The sequence below is a fragment of the Moschus berezovskii genome, chromosome 1 (assembly GCF_049115385.1).
Source record: "Moschus berezovskii isolate FMDL1 chromosome 1, NW_MosBer_1.0, whole genome shotgun sequence".
Lineage (NCBI taxonomy): Eukaryota > Metazoa > Chordata > Mammalia > Artiodactyla > Moschidae > Moschus > Moschus berezovskii.
The window spans coordinates 148485623-148505278 of NC_142460.1; the positions used below are offsets into that span (position 1 = coordinate 148485623).

Sequence of the window (19656 nt, forward strand, 5' to 3'; positions counted from 1 at the left end):
GATCCACACAGTCAAAGGCTTTTGCATAGTCAATGAAGCAGAAACAGATGTTTTTCTGGAACTCTCTTGCTTTCTCCATGATCCAGCAGATGTTGGCAATTTGAACTCTGCTGCCTCTGTTTTCTATAGTAGCTGTACCATTTACATTCCCAACATTTATTATTTGTAGACTTTTTTGAAGATGGCTATTCTGACTGGTATGAGGTGATACCTCATTGTAGTTTTACTATTTCTCTTATTATTGGCAGTTTTGAGCATTTTTCATGTGCCCGTTGGCCATCTATATGTCTTCTTTAAAGAAATGACTGTTTAGGCCTTCTGCTCATTTTTGATTGGGTTGATTTTTTTTTTTTTTTAATTGAGTTGTGTGAACTGTTTGTGTGTTTTGGAAATTAAGCCAAATTACATTGTTTGCCAGTATTTTCTCCCGGGTTGTCCTCTTCTTTTGTTTGTTTATGGTTTCCTTTGCTGTGCAAAATATTGTGAGCTCGATTAGGTCCCATTTGTTTATGTTTACTTTCATTTCTTTTGCTTGGGAGACTGATCTAAGAAAATATTGCTATGATTTACGTCAGAAAACATTTTGTCTATGTTTTCTTCTAGGAGTATTATGGTGTCATGTCTTATATGTTTTTAAGCCATTTAGAGCTTATTTTTGTGTATGTGTGAGGGAGTGTTCTAACTACATTGGTTTACATGAGGCTGTCCAGCTTTCCCAGCACCACTTGCTGGAGAGACTCTGTTGCCTCCATTGTATATTCTTGCCTCCATTGTTGAAGATTAATTGACCATAGGTGTGTAGGCTTATTTCTGTGTTCCCTATTTTATTCCATTGGTCTTAATGTCTGTTTTCACACCAATGTCCTTGCTGTTTTGATTACTTTAGCTTTGAAGTGTTGTCTGAAGTCAGGGAGGATTAAGTCTCCAGCTTTATTTTTTCCTCAAGATTGCTTTGGCAATTCTGGGTCTTTTGCAGATTCATATGAGTTTTAGGGTTATTCTAGTTCTAGGAAAAATGTCATTGGGTAGATTGACAGGGATTGCATTAAATCTGTAGATTGCTTTGGACAAAATTGCTACTTTAACAATATTAATATTAATCCCTCCAATCCAAAAGCATAGGGTATCTTTCCATTTCTTTGAGTCATCTTTGGCTTCTTTTATCATGTTTATAGTTCTCATCATATAGGTCTTTCACCTCCTTGGTTAAGTTTATTCCTAGGTAATTTTTTTTAACCTAATTTTAAACCTAATTTAAACCTAATTTACTTTCTCTTTCTGATATTACATTGTTAGTGTGAAGAAATGCAAGAGATTTCTTTATGTTAATCTTGTATCCTGGTACCCTGCTGAATTCATTTATTAGTTCTAATAGTTTTTGTGTGAGTTCTTTAGGGTTTTCTATATAAAGTATCATGCCATCTGTATATAATTTTACTTCTTCTCTTCCAATTTGAATACTTCTTATTAATCTTGTTGATTGCTGTGGCTAAGACTTTGAATTTGAATAGTAGTGGTAAGAGTGGGTGTCCTTGGCTTGTTCCAGAATTTAGTGGGGAGGCTTTCAGTTTTTCACCATTGGATATTATACTGGCTGTGGATTTATCATAAATGGCTTTTATTGAGATATGTTCTCTCTATACCCACTGTGGTAAAAGTTTTTATCATAAATGGATGTTGATTTTATCAAATTCTTTTTCTATAAGGAGATAGCACTTTCAATGCTTCTCTCTAATGGTGAAGTGAATTTCCAAACGAATTCCCCATTGTTGCAGGAAATGTGGTATGACCATCAATGGGCAGTTTTTCCCATGTGGGTTTAAATTTGCTGGAAAGGATTTCTAGACCACACACCCAGATTGATGTCCATGTTGGTTAGCCTGAAAACAAAATATTTTACCTATAATTGTGCTTTCTTCAGTGTGCCTGTCTTTCCCTAGGATAAACTCAGTAATGTTCCTGAAGATAACAAAGATATAGACCTAGGCTGTACAGTTTCCAAAACTGGGAACAGATAATTTTGCTTGGGATAAGGCTATAGTGGCACAGGAATTGCTTGCTTGTATTTTGTAAAGTTTGTTATAATAAGTTTGGTGCAGTGATTCTCAGGCACTGCAGAATGCATGAGTAATTTGTAATTGGGTAAATTCAACTTTGTAGCTGCTGAAGAAGCTATAATTATTCTAGTGCTTCAAAGATGGCACAAAACACTGCAGCTGCTAAAAGAAATCTGGCCCCATCACAGTTAGATAAATCTGTTAAAACCAGAAAGAGACAGAAAATATGTTGAATTTAGTTTACAAGGGGGAGGGGAATTTGATTTAGAATATTAGTACTCTCTTACTTTAACAATCAAATAATTAATATTCAAATTTGGGGTGTTTGAATGTTGTTTGTATGGTGTGTTTTTTGAGTAGTTTCATGCTGGCATGTGGAGCTTGTATACATTTTTGAGCTGTGATTTGCACAATGTGGATCAAAACAGCTTACTAAAAAAAGAATTGAATAGGAATGAGTTTCTGTTCTTTGGTGTGGGGTGGAGTTAAGGCAAATTTAAAGAGTTCTTATCCTTCCTCTAGGTTTCAGGGGCAACAGTTAGACCACTCAACACACTGTCGCAGAAGGATGCAAAAGAAGCATCCTCATGAACATGGGAGCAGCATTGCTCAGACAAAAATGCTCATTTCCATTCTGAAGTGGGTTGATCTGCTCTGATTGACTGCAAGCCTGGAAGCAAAGCCCAACAAACACCTGGGAAGAGTTCATGGGGGACATTCTGTTCCTATCCCCACATTCTTACACTGGCTCATACAGGAGGAAATGTCCACCTATGCTTCTGAACTTTTGCAAGTGCCATGAAGGAACTTCTGCCTCACTCTTGATTCCTTGGAACAAGAATGTTCAATGGGTGATCCAGACATCCCTTTGGCTAGGTCACATGTTATCAGAGGAGTTTCCTGGCCTCAGGAGCAGAGAAGTTTGAACTGTTCCTTTCTTTGGTTTATACTGTCAAAGTGAGGTTAAGGGGTGATTGAAGCTCCAACAGTCTTTCTTTCTTTTTCCTGCTGTGCTGCTGCAAGAGGCCTCCCTTCTTAAAACAGGCTGAGTAAATGGATGTGAATTCTGCTTTGCAGAAAAGGTCTTACATCAGTAGGTGTGTCTTTGAGTGTTCTCTTCTCAGACTCTTTGTAGATTTGGGATGAGGTGAGAGGCCTGAGGTCTAAGTCACTTGCTCAAACCTAGTTCACCAAAAATCTTACGTTTTGTATGTGACTATCTTGTTCAGCTGTTTGTTTTGCCTGTATTCTCTTTTGGTTAAGGTGGTGGCAGGGAGGAACTCCAACAGAACAGTTCTGTTTTTCACATGGAGATGAATCTATTTTGGTGGAATCCAATACTATTTCAATCTGACAAGCAATTGACTCTGCTTTTTCCAAATTCAATATTTCTTAATTATAGTGCCTTAACAGATAAGGTTTATGTAAGTTCAAAGTTGAGTTAGAAAGACTTTTTAACTTAATAAAAAAAAGAGTCTTCATTTAACATTTCAAAAGAAATAGTTTATAGTTCCTCAGTTTTGAAGATCAAATGTGCTGAAGAAAAATTCTTCTTTTAGCAGGATACTAAGAGTGAGTAAATATTCAAAATTATTCTCTTTTTTTTTTTTTTTTTGAGTAATTTTGTTGAGGAACCTGGCAACGTGGAAAAGCTGCTATAACACAATGTTCTCTGTTAAGCTTTAATTGAGATTTATAATCCCTGATAATGTTTTGAGGAACAGCCACCTAGCGTCTTAGTCTATCTGGGCTGTTATCACAAAAATACCATAAACTAGGTGGCTTATACAGCATTTATTTTTCACAATTCTGGAGACTGGGAACTGCACAATCAATTTGCCAGCAGATGTGGGGTCTGGTGAAGACCCACTCCCTGGTTTACAGATGGCAGCTGTCTTCTAGCTGGGTCCTCACATGGTGGAGGGGGCAAGGAACACTCTAAGGTCTCTTTTGTAAGGGCACTAATACTCCCTTTTGTGAGAGTTCTGCCTCCATGACCCAATCATCTCCCAAAGGTACCACCTCCAAATATCATCAGAATGGGGACAGGTTTCAACATACGAATTTGGGAGGGGGGAGAATACAAACATCCAGCTAGAGCTTAGAAATGAAAATGGATGATTTAGGTATTTGGATCTTACTGAAAAATATAATTATTATTTATGTATCCACAGTTAGCCCAGATAACAAACATTCTTGCATCTACATATGATGCAACAGCAAAATTACGATTGCAAGCTCTATCAGTCTTTGTGAATTTTTACTCTTTTCCCACAGCAATGCAGGTTATTTTTACAGAAATAAAATCACATGGTCCTATGACATTTCTTAAAACTGCTAGACTGGATTAAAATGAATATGTAACCACCTATTGTTCATTTAAAATTTATTTGGAGGAAGACCATGATAGAGTTTCAGTGAAGTGCATTTTTGTATGTGCATATGCCAGATAATATAGCCTTCCATGAGTCCCAGAGTAGTTTTATACTTTTAGTTTAAAATTTAAAATTTAGATATGACATATCCACCACAAAATGACATTTCAAAACAAACTGAATTTCCTCTCCACAGGTGATATGAGACTTTAATTCTGCCAGCTATTAAACATGATTTGCCTTCTTATCTAAGAGACCTATATTGTTTGTCATGGAATTTATCATATAATTTTGTTGTTTTAAGCATAAATTAAATTTAACTTATGTGCTGCTTATGGGTTGTTTTGACCATACGCATAAGGTGGGGTTTCCCAGGTGGCTAAGTGGTAAAGAATGCACTTGTCAACGCAGGAGATGCGGTTTTGATCCCTTTGTTAGGAAGCTCCCTTGGAGAAGGAATGGAAACCTACTCCATCATTCTTGCCTGGAAAATTCCATGGGCACAGGAGTCTGGCAGGCTATACTCCATGGAGTTGTAGGAAAGTTGGACACAACTTAGCAACTAAACAGCAGCAGCAGCATAAGTGATGGTATTAAAGTTTCAAAGTGCATAGACCCTATGAAGATATGGATGAAATGGGGAAAGGATTAGGTTACAAAGAGGCTTAAAATTTTATTTCTGAAAAATGGTATTTCCTAGTCTTTTTGCAATCTTCCTCAGTTGGGATTTGGGGGGGCCATCTCCTGAGCAAATCATCTGCACCTGAATCCTTGTCTCAGGCTCTAACATTTTAGGGAACCCACATTGAGATGTCCTCCAACAAAGGCTGTTTTAAAGACTGCTTTTTAAATTAGATTTCAGTTCAGTTCAGTTCAGTTCAGTTCAGTCGCTCAGTCATGTCTGATTCTTTGTGACCCTATGAATCAGAGCACACCAGGCCTCCCTGTCCATCACCAACTCCTGGAGTTCACTCAACCTCATGTCCATCGAGTTGGTGATGCCATCCAACCATCTCATTCTCTTTCATCCCCTTCTCCTCCTGCCCCCAATCCTTCTCAGCATCAGAGTCTTTTCCAGTGAGTTAACTTCTTCGCATGAGGTGGCCAAAGTATTGGAGCTTCAGCTTTGGTATCAGCCCTTCCAATGAACACCCAGGATTGATCTCCTTTAGAATGGACTGGTTGGATCTCTTTGCAGTCCAAGGGACTCTCAAGAGTCTTCTCCAACACCACAATTCAAAAGCATCAATTCTTCAGCGACCAGCTTTCTTCACAGTCCAACTTTCACATCCATACGTGACCACTAGAAAAACCATAGCCTTGATTAGATGGACCTTTGTTGGCAAAGTAATGTCTCTGCTTTTTAATATGTTATCTAGGTTGGTCATAACTTTCTTTCCAAGGAGTAAGCATCTTTTAATTTCATGGCTGCAATCAGCATCCGCAATGATTTTGGAGCCCCAGAAAATAAAGTCTGATACTGTTTCCACTGTTTTTCCATAGCAAGGGAACATTTCATGCAAAGATGGGTTCGATAAAGGACAGAAATGGTATGGACCTAACAGAAGCAGAAGATATTAAGAAGAGGTGGCAAGAATACAAAGAAGAACTGTACAAAAAAGATCTTCATGACCAAGATAATCATGATGGTGTGATCACTCACCTAGAGCCAGACATCTTGGAATGTGAAGTCAAGTGGGCCTTAGAAAGCATCACTACGAACAAAGCTAGTGGAGGTGATGGAATTCCAGTTGAGCTATTTCAAATCCTGAAAGATGATGCTGTGAAAGTGCTGCACTCAATATGCCAGCAAATTTGGAAAACTCAGCAGTAGCCACAGGACTGGAAAAGGTCAGTCTTCATTCCAATCCCAAAGAGAGGGAATGCCAAAGAATGCTCAAACTACCACACAATTGCACTCATCTCACACGCTAGTGAAGTCATGCTCAAAATTCTCCAAGCCAGGCTTCAGCAATACGTGAACCGTGAACTTCCAGATGTTCAAGCTGGTTTTAGAAAAGGCAGAGGCACCAGAGATCAAATTGCCAACATCCGCTGGATCATTGAAAAAGCAAGAGAGTTCCAGAAAAACATCTATTTCTGCTTCATTGACTATGCCAAAGGCTTTGACTGTGTGGATCACAATAAACTGTGGAAAATTCTGAAAGAGATGGGAATACCAGACCACCTGATCTGCCTCTTGAGGAGCCTGTATGCAGGTCAGGAAGCAACAGTTAGAACTGGACATGGAACAACAGACTGGTTCCAAATAGGAAAAGGAGTACGTCAAGGTTGTATATTGTCACCCTGCTTATTTAACTTCTATGCAGAGTATATCATGAGGAATGCTGGGCTGGAAGAAGCACGAGCTAGAATCAAGATTGCCGGGAGAAATATCAATAACCTCAGATATGCAGATGACACCACCCTTATGGCAGAAAGTGAAGAGGAACTAAAAATCTCTTGATGAAAGTGAAAGAGGAGAGTGAAAAGGTTGGCTTGAAGCTCAACATTCAGAAATTATATTTAGGAGGGACTAAAAGACATTTCTGTCAAAATCTGCTTAGTATTTATGTACTTCATTTCAGAAAAAATATTTCTAAGCTTGCACAACATCACCTTGTTGGGAACTCTATCTTCTCTGTACCTTTCTCTGAAAAAATATGTAGAGGAAGGGAAAGGTGAGGGGCATGGTTCCTCCTTATGTTAGTTCATATAAAATTTTTTATAATTTAATAAATAAATGATAGGGCAAACTTTTAGCTAATCAGGCCAGCGTTATTAATTTGTAAGACACAGAATAGAAGTTACTTCCTAAAAAGATTGTGAATTTATCTTGTGGATGCTTAGGAGATCAAATAAATGAATTTTTCAGGTCTTTGATTGCAGGAAGTTTGCATTAAAACAAGCTTCAGCTTGGAGTGTCAGTTCTCCATCTTGTTCTCCCGTCCTTGGCTTCAGAGCTCATACTTCTTCCCAACTCTGAAGCCTCCATCCTGGTTTGTAGGGGAGGTTTTAGCCACTGTGGCTGGCCTGCATTTACCTTGCCTTGTGGAGAGCTGACAGAGACCGAACAAAATAAAAAGCCAATGGGTGATTGTTTTTATTTATTTTTTTATTTTTTGCACAACTGACCCATCAATATATTCAAGACAGAAGTGGGGACCAATGGACTGAAACATTTCTCTTTTTTTAAACATTTTAAAAACTGAGATTATAATTAGCATGTAACCTTTATCATTTCTTAAAAAAGGTTCTCTCTACAAAAGAAAAGGGGATGATATCCCATGGATAGACACCTAGGGACAAAGGAAGAGGAGAGACAGTTTGAGAAATCAAGGGATACTCAAGAGGGACCCTCCTCTGAGGCTTTAGCTGTGAGGCCATGGCCCTTTGACGACAGAGAAATGGTGTAGCTAGATTACAGACAAAACGCAAGACTTGCCTTGCTGCAGCTCTGTACAGCTTTGAGACTCTCTGATAAGCAATGCTTAGACCCAGAGGGACGGGATGGGGAGGGAGGAGAGGGGGTTTCAGGATGGGGAACACATGTACACCCATGATGGATTCATGTCAATATATGGCAAAACCAATACAATATTGTAAAGTAATTAGCCTCCAATTAAAATAAATAAATTTACATTAAAAAAAAAACGAAAAAAAAAAAAAAAACCCAATACTTAAATAAAAAGTGGGACCCAGTGTGTATTTACTGGCAGAAGGCCAACAAGTGCATCTAGAGCAAGGGCAAGGGGATTCCCCTCTTCTCTGGTCATCACTGGTTTGGGGACCTTATTATACTCACACACATCTAGCATGCAAAATCCAGAGATAAGGCCTCACCTGGGGAAGCAGTAAGCTTTGTACCCCAGAGAATAGCTGGAACCTGATAGGGTAGAAAAAGGAAGAGATCTTCATGTATACATATATTTCTATATGTGAGTTGTATACAGGTCCTCTCATTTTCACTTGTTTTCAGTGCTCTTTATGTCACCTTGCCACCAGAAGGAAGAACAGTGGAAAGAACATGCATTTGGGAGTTATGTCCTGGGTTCATGGTTCTTAGCCCCATAGATTTGGACTCTTCAGAGTCTTTAGAGGAAAACCAGGTATTAGTGAATTTCTTTGGGACTTACTATTGTCCAAGCATTTATCATGGAATTTAACTTTCTGGGAAATTTTTGAACCTTCAATACTCTGGAGAAATCTACTGATGGGAGTGGTTCATATTGTTCAAATTAGTGGCATTCTTATGCTAACATGTGACTTCTGAGGAGTAGGGAAAGCTAAGATGTGGTAAAAGATAAACTAAGTCATGTTAAAATTTTCAAGTGTATCTGTGCATACATGCATGTCAACTTCAGTTCAGTTCAGTCGTTCAGTCATGTCCAACTCTTTCCGATACCATGAATCACAGCACACAGGCCTCCCTGTCCATCACCAACTCCCAGAGTCCACCCAAACCCATGTCCATTCAGTCGGTGATGGCATCCAACCATCTCATCCTCTGTCATCCCCTTCTCCTCCTGCCCTCAATCTTTCCCTGCATCAGGGTCTTTTCAAATGAGTCAGCTCTTTGCATCAGGTGGCCAAAGGATTGGAGTTTCAGCTTCAACATCAGTCCCTCCAATGAACACCCAGGATTGATGTCCTTTAGGATGGACTGGTTGGATCTCCTTGCAGTCAAAGGGACTCTCAAGAGTCTTCTCCAATACCACAGTTCAAAAGCATCAATTCTTCAGTGCTCAGCTACCTTTATAGTCCAAATCTCACATCCACATGACCACTGGAAAAACCATAGCCTTCACTGGATGGACCATTGTTGACAAAGTAATGTCTCTGCTTTTTAATATGCTATCTAGGTTGGTCATAACTTTCCTTCCAAACAGTAAGCATCTTTTAAATTCATGGCTACAATCACCATCTGCTGTGATTTTGGAACCCAAAAAAATTAAGTCAGCCACTGTTTCCATTGTTTCCCCATCTATTTCCCATGAAGTGATGGGACCAGATGCCATGATCTTAGTTTTCTGAATGTTGAGCTTTAAGCCAACTTTTTCACTCTCCTCTTTCACTTTCATCAAGAGGCTTTTGAGTTCCTCTTCACTTTCTGCCATAAGGGTGGCGTCATCTGCATATCTGAGGTTACTGATCTTTCTCCAAGAAATCTTGATTCCAGCTTGTGCTTCCTCCAGCCCAGCATTTCTCATTATGTACTCTGCATATAAGTTAAATAAGCAGGGTGACCATATATAACCTTGACGTACTCCTTTTCCTATTTGGAACCAGTCTGTTGTTCCATGTCCAGTTCTAACTGTTGCTTCCTGACCTGCATACAGATTTCCTAAGAGTCAGATCAGGTGGTCTGGTATTCCCACCTCTTTCAGAATTTTCCACAGTTTATTGTGATCCACACAGTCAAATCCTTTGACATAGTCAATGAAGCAGAAATAGATGTTTTTCTGGAACTCTCTTGCTTTTTCCAATATCCAGTGGATGTTGGCAATTTGATCTCTGGTGCCTCTGCCTTTTCTAAAACCAGCTTGAACATCTGGAAGTTCACGGTTCACGTATTGCTGAAGCCTGGCTTGGAGAATTTTGAGCATGACTTTACTAGCGTGTGAGTTGACTGCAATTGTGCGGTAATTTTAGCATTTTTTGGCATTCCCTTTCTTTGGGATTGGAATGAAGACTGACCTTTTCCAGTCCTGTGGCCACTGCTGAGTTTTCCAAATTTGCTGGCATATTGAGTGCAGCACTTTCACAGCATCATCTTTCAGGATTTGAAATAGCTCAACTGGAATTCCTTAACCTCCACTAGCTTTGTTTGTAGTGATGCTTTCTAAGGCCCACTTGACTTCACATTTCAGGATATCTGGCTCTAGGTGAGTGATCACACCATCATGATTATCTTGGTCATGAAGATCTTTTTTGTACAGTTCTTCTTTGTATTCTTGCCACCTCTTCTTAATATTTTCTGCTTCTGTTAGGTCCCTACCATTTCTGTCCTTTATTGAGCCCATCTTTGCATGAATTGTTCCCTTGGTATCTCTAATTTTCTTGAAGAGATCTCTAGTCTTTCCCATTCTACTGTTTTCCTCTATTTCTTTGCACTGATTGCCAAGGAAGGCTTTCTTACCTCTCCTTGCTATTCCTTGGAACTCTGCATTCAAATGGTTATATCTTTCCTTTTCTCCTTTGCTTTTCACTTCCCTTCTTTTCACAGCTATTTGTAAGGCCTCCTCAGACAGTCAGTTTGCTTTTTTGCATTTCTTTTTCTTGGGTATGGTCTTGAATCCTGTCTCCTGTACAATGTCATGAACCTCCATCCACAGTTCTTCAGGCACTCTGTCTATCAGATCTAGTCCCTTAAATCTATTTCTCACTTCCACTGTATAGTCATAAGGGATTTGATTTAGATCATACCTGAATGGTCTAGTGGTTTTCTCTACTTTCTTAAATTTCAGTCTGAATTTGGCAGTAAGGAGTTCATGATCTGAACCACAGTCAGCTCCTAGTCTTTTTTAGACAGCCTTATCTGACTCAGTGAAACTAAGCCATGCTGTGTGGGGCCACCCAAGATGGACAGGTCATGGCGGAGAGGTCTGACAGAATGTGGTCCACTGGAGAAGGGAATGGCAAACCACTTCTGTATTCTTGCTTTGAGAACCCATGAACAGTATGAAAAGGTAAAAAGATAGGACACTGAAAGATGAACTCCCCAGGTCTGTAGGTGCCCAATATGCTATTGGAGATCAGTGGAGAAATAACTCCAGAAAGAATGAAGGGATGGAGCCAAAGCAAAAACAACACCCAGTTGTGGATGGGACTGGTAATAGAAGCAAGGTTCAATGTTCCAAACAGCAGTATTGCATAGGAACCTGGAATGTTAGGTCCATGAATCAAGGCTAATTGGAAGTGGTCAAACAGGAGATGGCAAGAGTGAACATAGACATTCTAGGAATCAGTGAACTAAGATGGACTGGAATGGGTGAATTTAACTCAGATGACCATTATATCTACTACTGTGGGCAGGAATCCCTTAGAAGAAATGGAGTAGCTATCATGGTCAACAAAAGAGTCCAAAATGCAGTACTTGGATGCAATCTCAGAAACGATAGAATGATCTCTGTTCGTTTCTGAGGAAAACCATTCAATATCACAGTAATCCAAGTCTATGCCCCGACCAGTAATGCTGAAGAAGCTGAAGTTGAACGGTTCTGTTAAGACCTATAAGACCTTCTAGAACTAACACCCCAAAAAAGATGTCCTTTTCATTATAGGGGACTGGAATGCAAAAGTAGGAAGTCAAGAAACACCTGGAGTAACAGGCAAATTTGGCCTTGGAGCACGGAATGAAGCAGGGTAAAGGCCAATAGAGTTTTGCCAAGAGAACGCACTGGTCATAGCAAACACCCTCTTCCAACAACACAAGAGAAGAGTCTACACGTGGACATCACCAGATGGTAGACACTGAAATCAGATTGATTATATTCTTTGCAGCCAAACATGGAGAAGCTCAATACAGTCAGCATTTCAACTTGGGCAGCACCAAACTGACAATGATTAGGAACATTCTACCAATGGAAGCTTGCTGCTGCTGCTGCTAAGTCACTTCAGTCGTGTCCAACTCTGTGTGACTCCATAGATGGAAGCCCACCAGGCTCCCCCGTCCATGGGATTTTTCAGGCAAGAACACTGGAGTGGGTTGCCATTTCCTTCTCCAAAGTGTGAAAGTGAAAAGTGAAAGTGAAGTTGCTCAGTCATGTCCGACTCTTAGCAACCCCGTAGACTGCAGCCTACCAGGCTCCTCCATCCATGGGATTTTCTAGGCAAGAGTACTGGAGTGGCTTGCCATTGCCTTCTCCGAACAGAAGCTTAGAGGGAAGTTTTTATAGAAAAGACAGGGAAACAAGCAAGGACACTATTTGATTTGCTGTAGATTACCTGGTTGCCTTGTTTGGGAACTCTCCGTTGGCCATTTGTGATTGGTTGTTCTTAAATTCCTCAGATTTGAGCTCATTGACTCTGGCTTAGGTTTGGTTTGCATGCACAGGTAACCAAGACATTAGAGATACCCTGGTCTAATAGTGCCTCATTTAATCACTTTAAGTCTTCCCAGGTGGTGCTAGTGGTAAAGAATCTGCCTGTCAATGGTGGAGACATAAAAGATGCAGGTTTGATCACTGGGTCAGGAAGATCCATCCTCTGGAGGAGGAAATGGCAATGCACTCCTGTATTCTTCCCTGGAGAATCCCATGGACAGAAGAGCCTGGAGGGCTACAGTCCATAAAGTCGCACAGAGTTGGACATGACCAAAGTGACTTAGCACTGCAAAATCATTTTAACAGATGGATTCATGGCAAGTTTGAAAATAGAACTTTGGTTGGGTGTATTGTGTGACTTTCAAGTAAACTTAATTTCAGTCCTGTCCTATTTTATAACCTTTGGGGGCAAAATATGAAATTCCCCTCTCACTGGTCTCAGAGAGGGTAAAGTATCAGGGAAGAGGACAAGAGAGTGAGGGAATGGGATTTTCCTCAAACCCAGAGCCTGGGTTGACTTGAGTATTTTCTGTTAAGCCCAGTGGTTGAGAAGGCACTAAGAATGGGCAGGCCTACCTGCCCTAGCTCTAGGGAGCAGGGAAGAGGGACTCTCAGCAGCTCTCACACTAGGAAAGCTTCCCTTCCTGGTCCTGTAAGTTCACAATCTCCACTGTCCTCTCCAAGCAAAGGAACCCTCAAGTGATTGGCTATATTGTGGAACACAGTCTCTGGGTTCTAACTGGTCAGATTCACTAATAGGTGAGGTTACTCTGCTACACAAGGTTATTGGCTTGGAGGCCTCTTCAAGTTTTTCCTTCCGTGGGACTGGATGGACAAGCTGAGGCAGGGCATAGTCACTGCATGAACTGGACCATCCTGCTTTTCTCTTTGCTTTCTTCCTCTTACCAGCATGTTGCATCTTGTAGCAAGAACCTTTGACTCAGTGGCCAACAGGTGTTAAGATCTGAATTAAGAGACAATCAACAAGTCCTCTTTGAGCCTTATGTTTAAGTTTTGAGTTCCATCCCAACTTCATTGGAGACCTAGTGCTAAGGTTTATGTCACCAGCTAATAAAATTTATGTCACCAGCTAATAAAATAGTGCCTTAATTTTTAACTGATATTTTTTCCCGAATATCTCCTCAGGAATCTCATAAAGAACAGTCATTTTTGATGGTACCAGATTTGTAAATTTGGGGAATCTTAGCTATAAGGATGACCTATTGTCCTGGTTTGCCTGTTTCTGAGGAGTTTCCTGGGATGCAGCACTTCTAGTACTAAAATCAAGAAAGTTTCTGACAAGCTAAGATGCACTGATCACTCTAGCTGAAATTCCATCTTTTTTTCCCAACTTTATTAGATCTTTACTTCAGGAGAGCAAGATGTAAAGGAGTCAAAAGTGCTTATCAAATAGTCAATTATCAACTAGTAGTCTATGCATAATAACAACACAAAATATTTTATCTAATATATAATTCTTTTATATATGTTATAACATGAAAAAATAAAAAGCACAAAAATTTGAACATAAATGTTTAGCTCTAACACATCAACATTTGTTTGTTTGTTTGTTTGTTTATTTGTTTTGTTTTGGTCTCAAGCAAGATTTCCTCGAATTTTACAGCAAGTTTTCTTCATTCTCTTAGTCACGGCTGTGGATTACAGCTGTGAAATGCCATCTTAATGCCATTAAACCCAACCTGTAAGTTTAATTCCTACAGGCTGTGAAAACTTGAATATATTACCAACCCTCTCTGAACCTTAAGTGCTTCACATATAGGTTTTCTATAAATATAATATTATATTCAGTTCAGTTCAGTTCAGTCGCTCAGTTGTGTCTGACTCTTTGTCACCCCATGAATCATAGCACGCCAGGCCTCCCTGTCCATCACCAACTCCTGGAGTTCACTCAAACTCATGTGCATCGAGTCGGTGATGCCATCCAGCCATCTCATCCTCTGTCATCCCCTTCTCCTCCTGCCCTCAATCCCTCCCAGCATCAGGGTATTTTCCAATGAGTCAATTCTTCACATGAGGTGGCCAAAGTATTGGAGTTTCAGCCTCAGCATCAGTCCTTCTAATGAAGACCCAGGACTGGTCTCCCTTAGGATGGACTGGTTATCTCCTTGCAGTCCAAGGGACTCGCACGAGTCTTCTCCAGCACCACTGTTCAGAAGCATCAATTCTTTGGCGCTCAGCTTTCTTCCCTAAGTTAAATTTCCCAGCATATTTCCTGGCTCATGTGTGCCTGCCTGCCAAGTTGTTTCAGTCATGTCTGACTTTTTGCAACCCTATGGACTGTAACCCGCCAGGCCTCTGTCCATGGGATTCTCCAGGCAAGAATACTGGAATGCATTGCTAGGCCCTCCTTCAGGGGATATTTTCAACCCAGGGATTGAACCTGCATCTCTTGCATCTCCTGCATTGGCAGGATGGTTCTTTACCACTAGCACCACCTGGTTCATGAATATGTGTGTGAAAGTTGCTCAGCCATGTGGACTCTTTGAGACCCCATGGACTATAGCCTGCCAGGCTTCTCTGTCCATAGAATTCTCCAGGCAAGAATACAGGAGTGGGTAGCCATTCCCTTCTCCATGAGATCTTCCCAATCCAGGGTTCAGACCCAGGTCTCCCACATTGCAGGCAGATTCTTTTCAGTCTGATCCACCAGGGAAGCCAGGTTCATAGTAATACCAAATTAATATGTGCTCCTATTTCATTATTTTCTTGGCACAGAAGAATATTACATGATATATTCTGTGAGGAAAACACAATATAGGAGGAATTGAAATACTTTTCTGAATTGAAGAATTGGAAAAGATTCCTAAGTCCTCTTTTCAGTTTAATGAAAAGGAATTTTCCTAATGTTAAATAGTATCAGGATTAGACAATGGAATAGTGAATGCAATCCATTACTGGAATAAACCAGGGGCCACATATTCAAGTGACTGTGGAAGCCATGCAGGGACCATAAAAATTAGTGAAACAGGATGAATGGGACTGTGGCAAACAGGCACCCCTCAGCCCAGATTGTGGCCACATGAGAAGGAGAGTCCAGTGTGACGGATCCTACCAGTTTTTTCTAGAGAAACTATGTGTTTGACTTTTCTTATGTGAAACATACCTTTTTTCATATGTTGATATCGAGTTTAGGATTTTCTAAAACAGTGTGTTAGCCAATCAAAACATTCCATAAGCCTTTAATCCTCTCACTGAGTTGCTTCATTGAGTAAGACAGTGAAACTGGATGTTGTAATAAGACAACCAAAGAAAGTTAATTCTGCCCAGATGGAATAATCATCATTATTTAAAGTAGCCAAAGCAATTAAATGATGACAGAAAAGAAAAAAAAAGTTACAAAATTGTCAAGTTTTGAATTTGGATATCTTGTAAATCTAACAACTCAAGGCTAACTGTGGTTTTGCAAAATTGTAAAGGTTGAACCTGCTAGCAAAGCTTGGTAAAATGCTTGCAAGCATTATCTGACAGATTTCAAAACAGTTTGAATATTAGTCATCACGTATATGTCTGCCAAAAAGGGTAGTGTAAAATATCTGCAGCCCACATAAATACCCCCTGCTGAGTTAAACTCAGGAAATCAGCTTCAAAAGTTGCAGGAGACAAAGAAGCTGAATTGGCAGAATTTTCTACTATGTGGTTGATAGACTTTCTCTGTGAGTAAAACTGTTGGGGAGGGACCAGTGAGCTTTCAATATATCCTGTGTTTAACTTTTGGCTTTTGGTGACAAGATATTCTGAAGTTCTACTTGGACTTATCCTACTCAGTGAATCACTTACACTACACGGTATAAACTGAATACTAATTCTGTTGAGTCAGGGGATGTTAGATGACAATTAAACTCCTGAGTTACAATAATTTTATGAAGTGATGAGCAATCTCACTTAACTGCATTTAATTGTACCGTAGAACAAATAAGGCAAACATATCATTACAATTATTAAGTAAACAGCAGAGCCTAGAGTCTTGAACTTTTTCAAAAAGCATAAAATTTTAATTCAAACAGAAGTAACCTGCCAAATGCAAGATGATCTGAAGAATCATCACTGTCTGTGTCCTGGAATTCTGGAAACTTCAGTGTTAGTGGCAGACTGTTCCTCAGTAAGCCACATTGTTTTGCCATAAGACAGAGGAGGTTTGTGATCTGTGGCAGATTCTGTGAGTCCTGAATGTCTGGATCAGGAATTTTATGAAGAGAAATCCACTAATCTGGCATTATGGGAATGCCTGCACGGTTTCTTCCTTCAAAGATATGTTTCTTTTCTTTTTTTGACTCAATACATAAAAACAGCACAGCTGTAGAGAGGAGGACAAAATTCTTTTTGTCTTATGTTTTCATTTATTCTTGTTAAAAGAAAAACAACTAATTCAGAGTTTAAATACTGTTGTGGTGACTACCAGTTATATAAAACCAAACAGAGAGAGAGAGAGTCATATACAAAATTATTTTCTTCTTCTCAATTAAAAAAAAATCCTTTTGAAATCATTTTCACTCAGTCCCCATCACATTGCTAGGCTTTGGCTAGAAACGAAAAATCTTGCATGTGAATGAGGTTATGATTCAGGAATTGGCTTTTTGAACTTAGAAAATGTTGCTGATGTAAGATGATCTGTTTTATTATTAATCTACAATTCACCAGTTATGCAGCTTAAGAAGACTTGTTCTAAATGATAAGATCATGATTCAAGATCTCAGAACGACTGCTAGCAGGTTTGTTCAATATGAAAGTTAATTTCTTGGAATGAATCATTTCAAGACAGTAAGAGTCGATGATGAAGCCACTCTCTGGAGTTTGAAAAGAGACGGGGCTGCTTTAAGAGAGAAACAGGAAGTTGTAACTAGAAGCCATATGAATACTAAGCCAAGGCAGAATGCTCATGAAGTAGCAACTTAAGTGGCAGTGTTTATCCTGAAATCCTCAGGCAGCCAGACCGTCTTAGGCAAATCTTGATAAAATAGTCCTTGTCCAGGTTTTTATCTAAGGAATCCTGAGAAGACTGAAGAATGGAGAGAAAGCAAAGATTCATGTCAGAGAAGGATGAGTATCAGTTTCAACATCAGGGAGCGGTGGAGCTGCTTGTCTTTAATTTTTTGCTCATCCTTACCATTTTGACAATCTGGCTATTTAAAAATCATCGATTTCGCTTCTTGCATGAAACCGGGGGAGCGATGGTGTACGGTGAGTGCAGAAATTGTAGGATTGATGTGAAACTTGTTGCTTGGGCGTAATTAGAGACGTGCTCAGATGGCAAAGTACCAAAACTGGAGAAAATGTGCTGATTGAAATGTCATTAGCTTGATGAAAGGTACTGCAGCATAATGAATGCTCATCTCTTTCGGATGAGCTGCTGAAATTTGCCTTGTCACAAAAGTAAATGCCACAGTCATGTTCTCACGAGGCACATAATGTGAGTCTGTTGACAGATGCGGGTCCATTGTCATGTGGGAAGTCAAATCGGGCTAGTTGTTTGTTTTTGTAATGCTAGATATTGGGAAGTGATGGCTCTGCAGTCATCTTTCTCTGGAGGGGCTGATGAGCATTATAAAGTTCTAGAAATAACATCCCTTAAACATGTATTAAGAAAATCTTCTTACAGCACCAAGTTTCAAGAAGAAAACTTGCAGAATTGTATGTATTCCTCCCCTCCTATTGAAGCAATTTTGTTCAAATCTACTTAAATTATATGAGTGTGTTTTATTTTCTTAAAATACCAAGAGTTTCTTTATGCAGTGCTCTTCATTTCTTAGCCTGATTTCATACTTTCTAGTTAACAAGTATTAGTATTATTTGCTAAGTATCTTCTTTTTTTTGGAGGTACAGACAAGATGTGGAAAAACATTTAACCTTTAAACTCCCGAGGTAGTGCTCTTTCTGTGCAATTTACCATATCATTCCTTTCAGAAAGTTTATTAAAACGTGACAGAGATTATCCCAGTCTGTATTCTCATCTTTTAAAGTAAAGTGTAAGACACTGGTAGTTTTAAAACTGATTTGGTTTATGAAATAGTTTTCTGTACCACTCTTATCTCTGCCTGATAATGGATAGGAAATTTGAACACAATGGAAATGGCTGAGGTATTGTTATAATTCATAAAAGAATATACTTTTATATTTCACTTCCCTTATTTTGGAAATTCTGAAGCCTTTTACACTCTTGAGTTTCAGGGAACAGGATCAGTGCACATTTTATATGCTAACAACGTGATGTCCTGATAATAACAATATCCAGTCATGATTTGAGACCATGAGAAACCCTATGCCTTAACTGGATCCAACTGTGAGATATTTGAGCTAAGTAGTTTTAGGCTAAGCAGAGTAATTTCTTTCAGGAGACTGATGTGCTGGTCCATTCAGAGAACAGTTAGGTTATTTCCATCGAGGGTCTTAAAGCACACACAAACTCTCATTTGAGGAGAAAAAACTCACAATCAGGTTTAAGAGAAAGAAAGTGATACCACTAGATGTAAAGCCCTGGGTGCCAGTCACTGCCCTCCTCCATCATCACTGGACCAGGCTTTCTCCTTACTCGTCTAGTAAATAATCAATGAGGATGTGGGATGTAATCTGAGAAGTTAGAAACAATGTAATTCCTAGCATTAAATTATAGGGCAATTTATAGTTTAGAAAAACAACACAGGTTTTAAAATAAACTTTTATTAGAGGGAAGGATTTCTTCACAGTCCTGAATTTGACTGATCATGACTCATTTACCAATTAAAGTTTATCTATGATGGAGATACTGTTTTATAAAAGTTTTGATTAAATTTTGGTGACCTATTAAAATTCAGCTTACTTTGTACTCACAACACATGAATGTAACTTTTACTTTGGAACATGAAAATTCCCAGGTTAACTTTAATACTTAAACAGCTCCATGAAGTACCTTTAAGTTATGGTTAAACTCATAAAATATTAGCACATTTACTGTGTAGGACAGGGAGCTATGTTCAATATCTTTTAATATGCTATCCTGGAAAAGAATTGAAAAAAAGAGTATATATAAAAATCACTTTGCTGTACATCTGAAACTACCAATATTTCAAATCAGATGTAGTTTAAAATAATTAGCACATTGAACATTAGCTGAGATAGCATTTCTCTTCATTGCTATTCCTAAGGCAGTTTAAACTTAAGGTTTTTGTGGGATTAAGTTGAGCT

General features: G+C 39.3%; 1 protein-coding gene across 1 annotated transcript in view; it reads left to right on the forward strand.

Annotated features, from left to right (window-relative positions):
- The first annotated feature begins 17319 nt into the window (after window positions 1-17319).
- The window catches only part of SLC9A9 (solute carrier family 9 member A9), a 678791-nt gene continuing 676454 nt past the window's right edge, over window positions 17320-19656 (forward strand). The window contains exon 1 of the mRNA XM_055412241.2: window positions 17320-17676. Coding sequence (XP_055268216.1) covers window positions 17502-17676 — 175 coding nt within the window. The 5' untranslated portion in view covers window positions 17320-17501. The remainder of the gene's footprint in view (window positions 17677-19656) is intronic.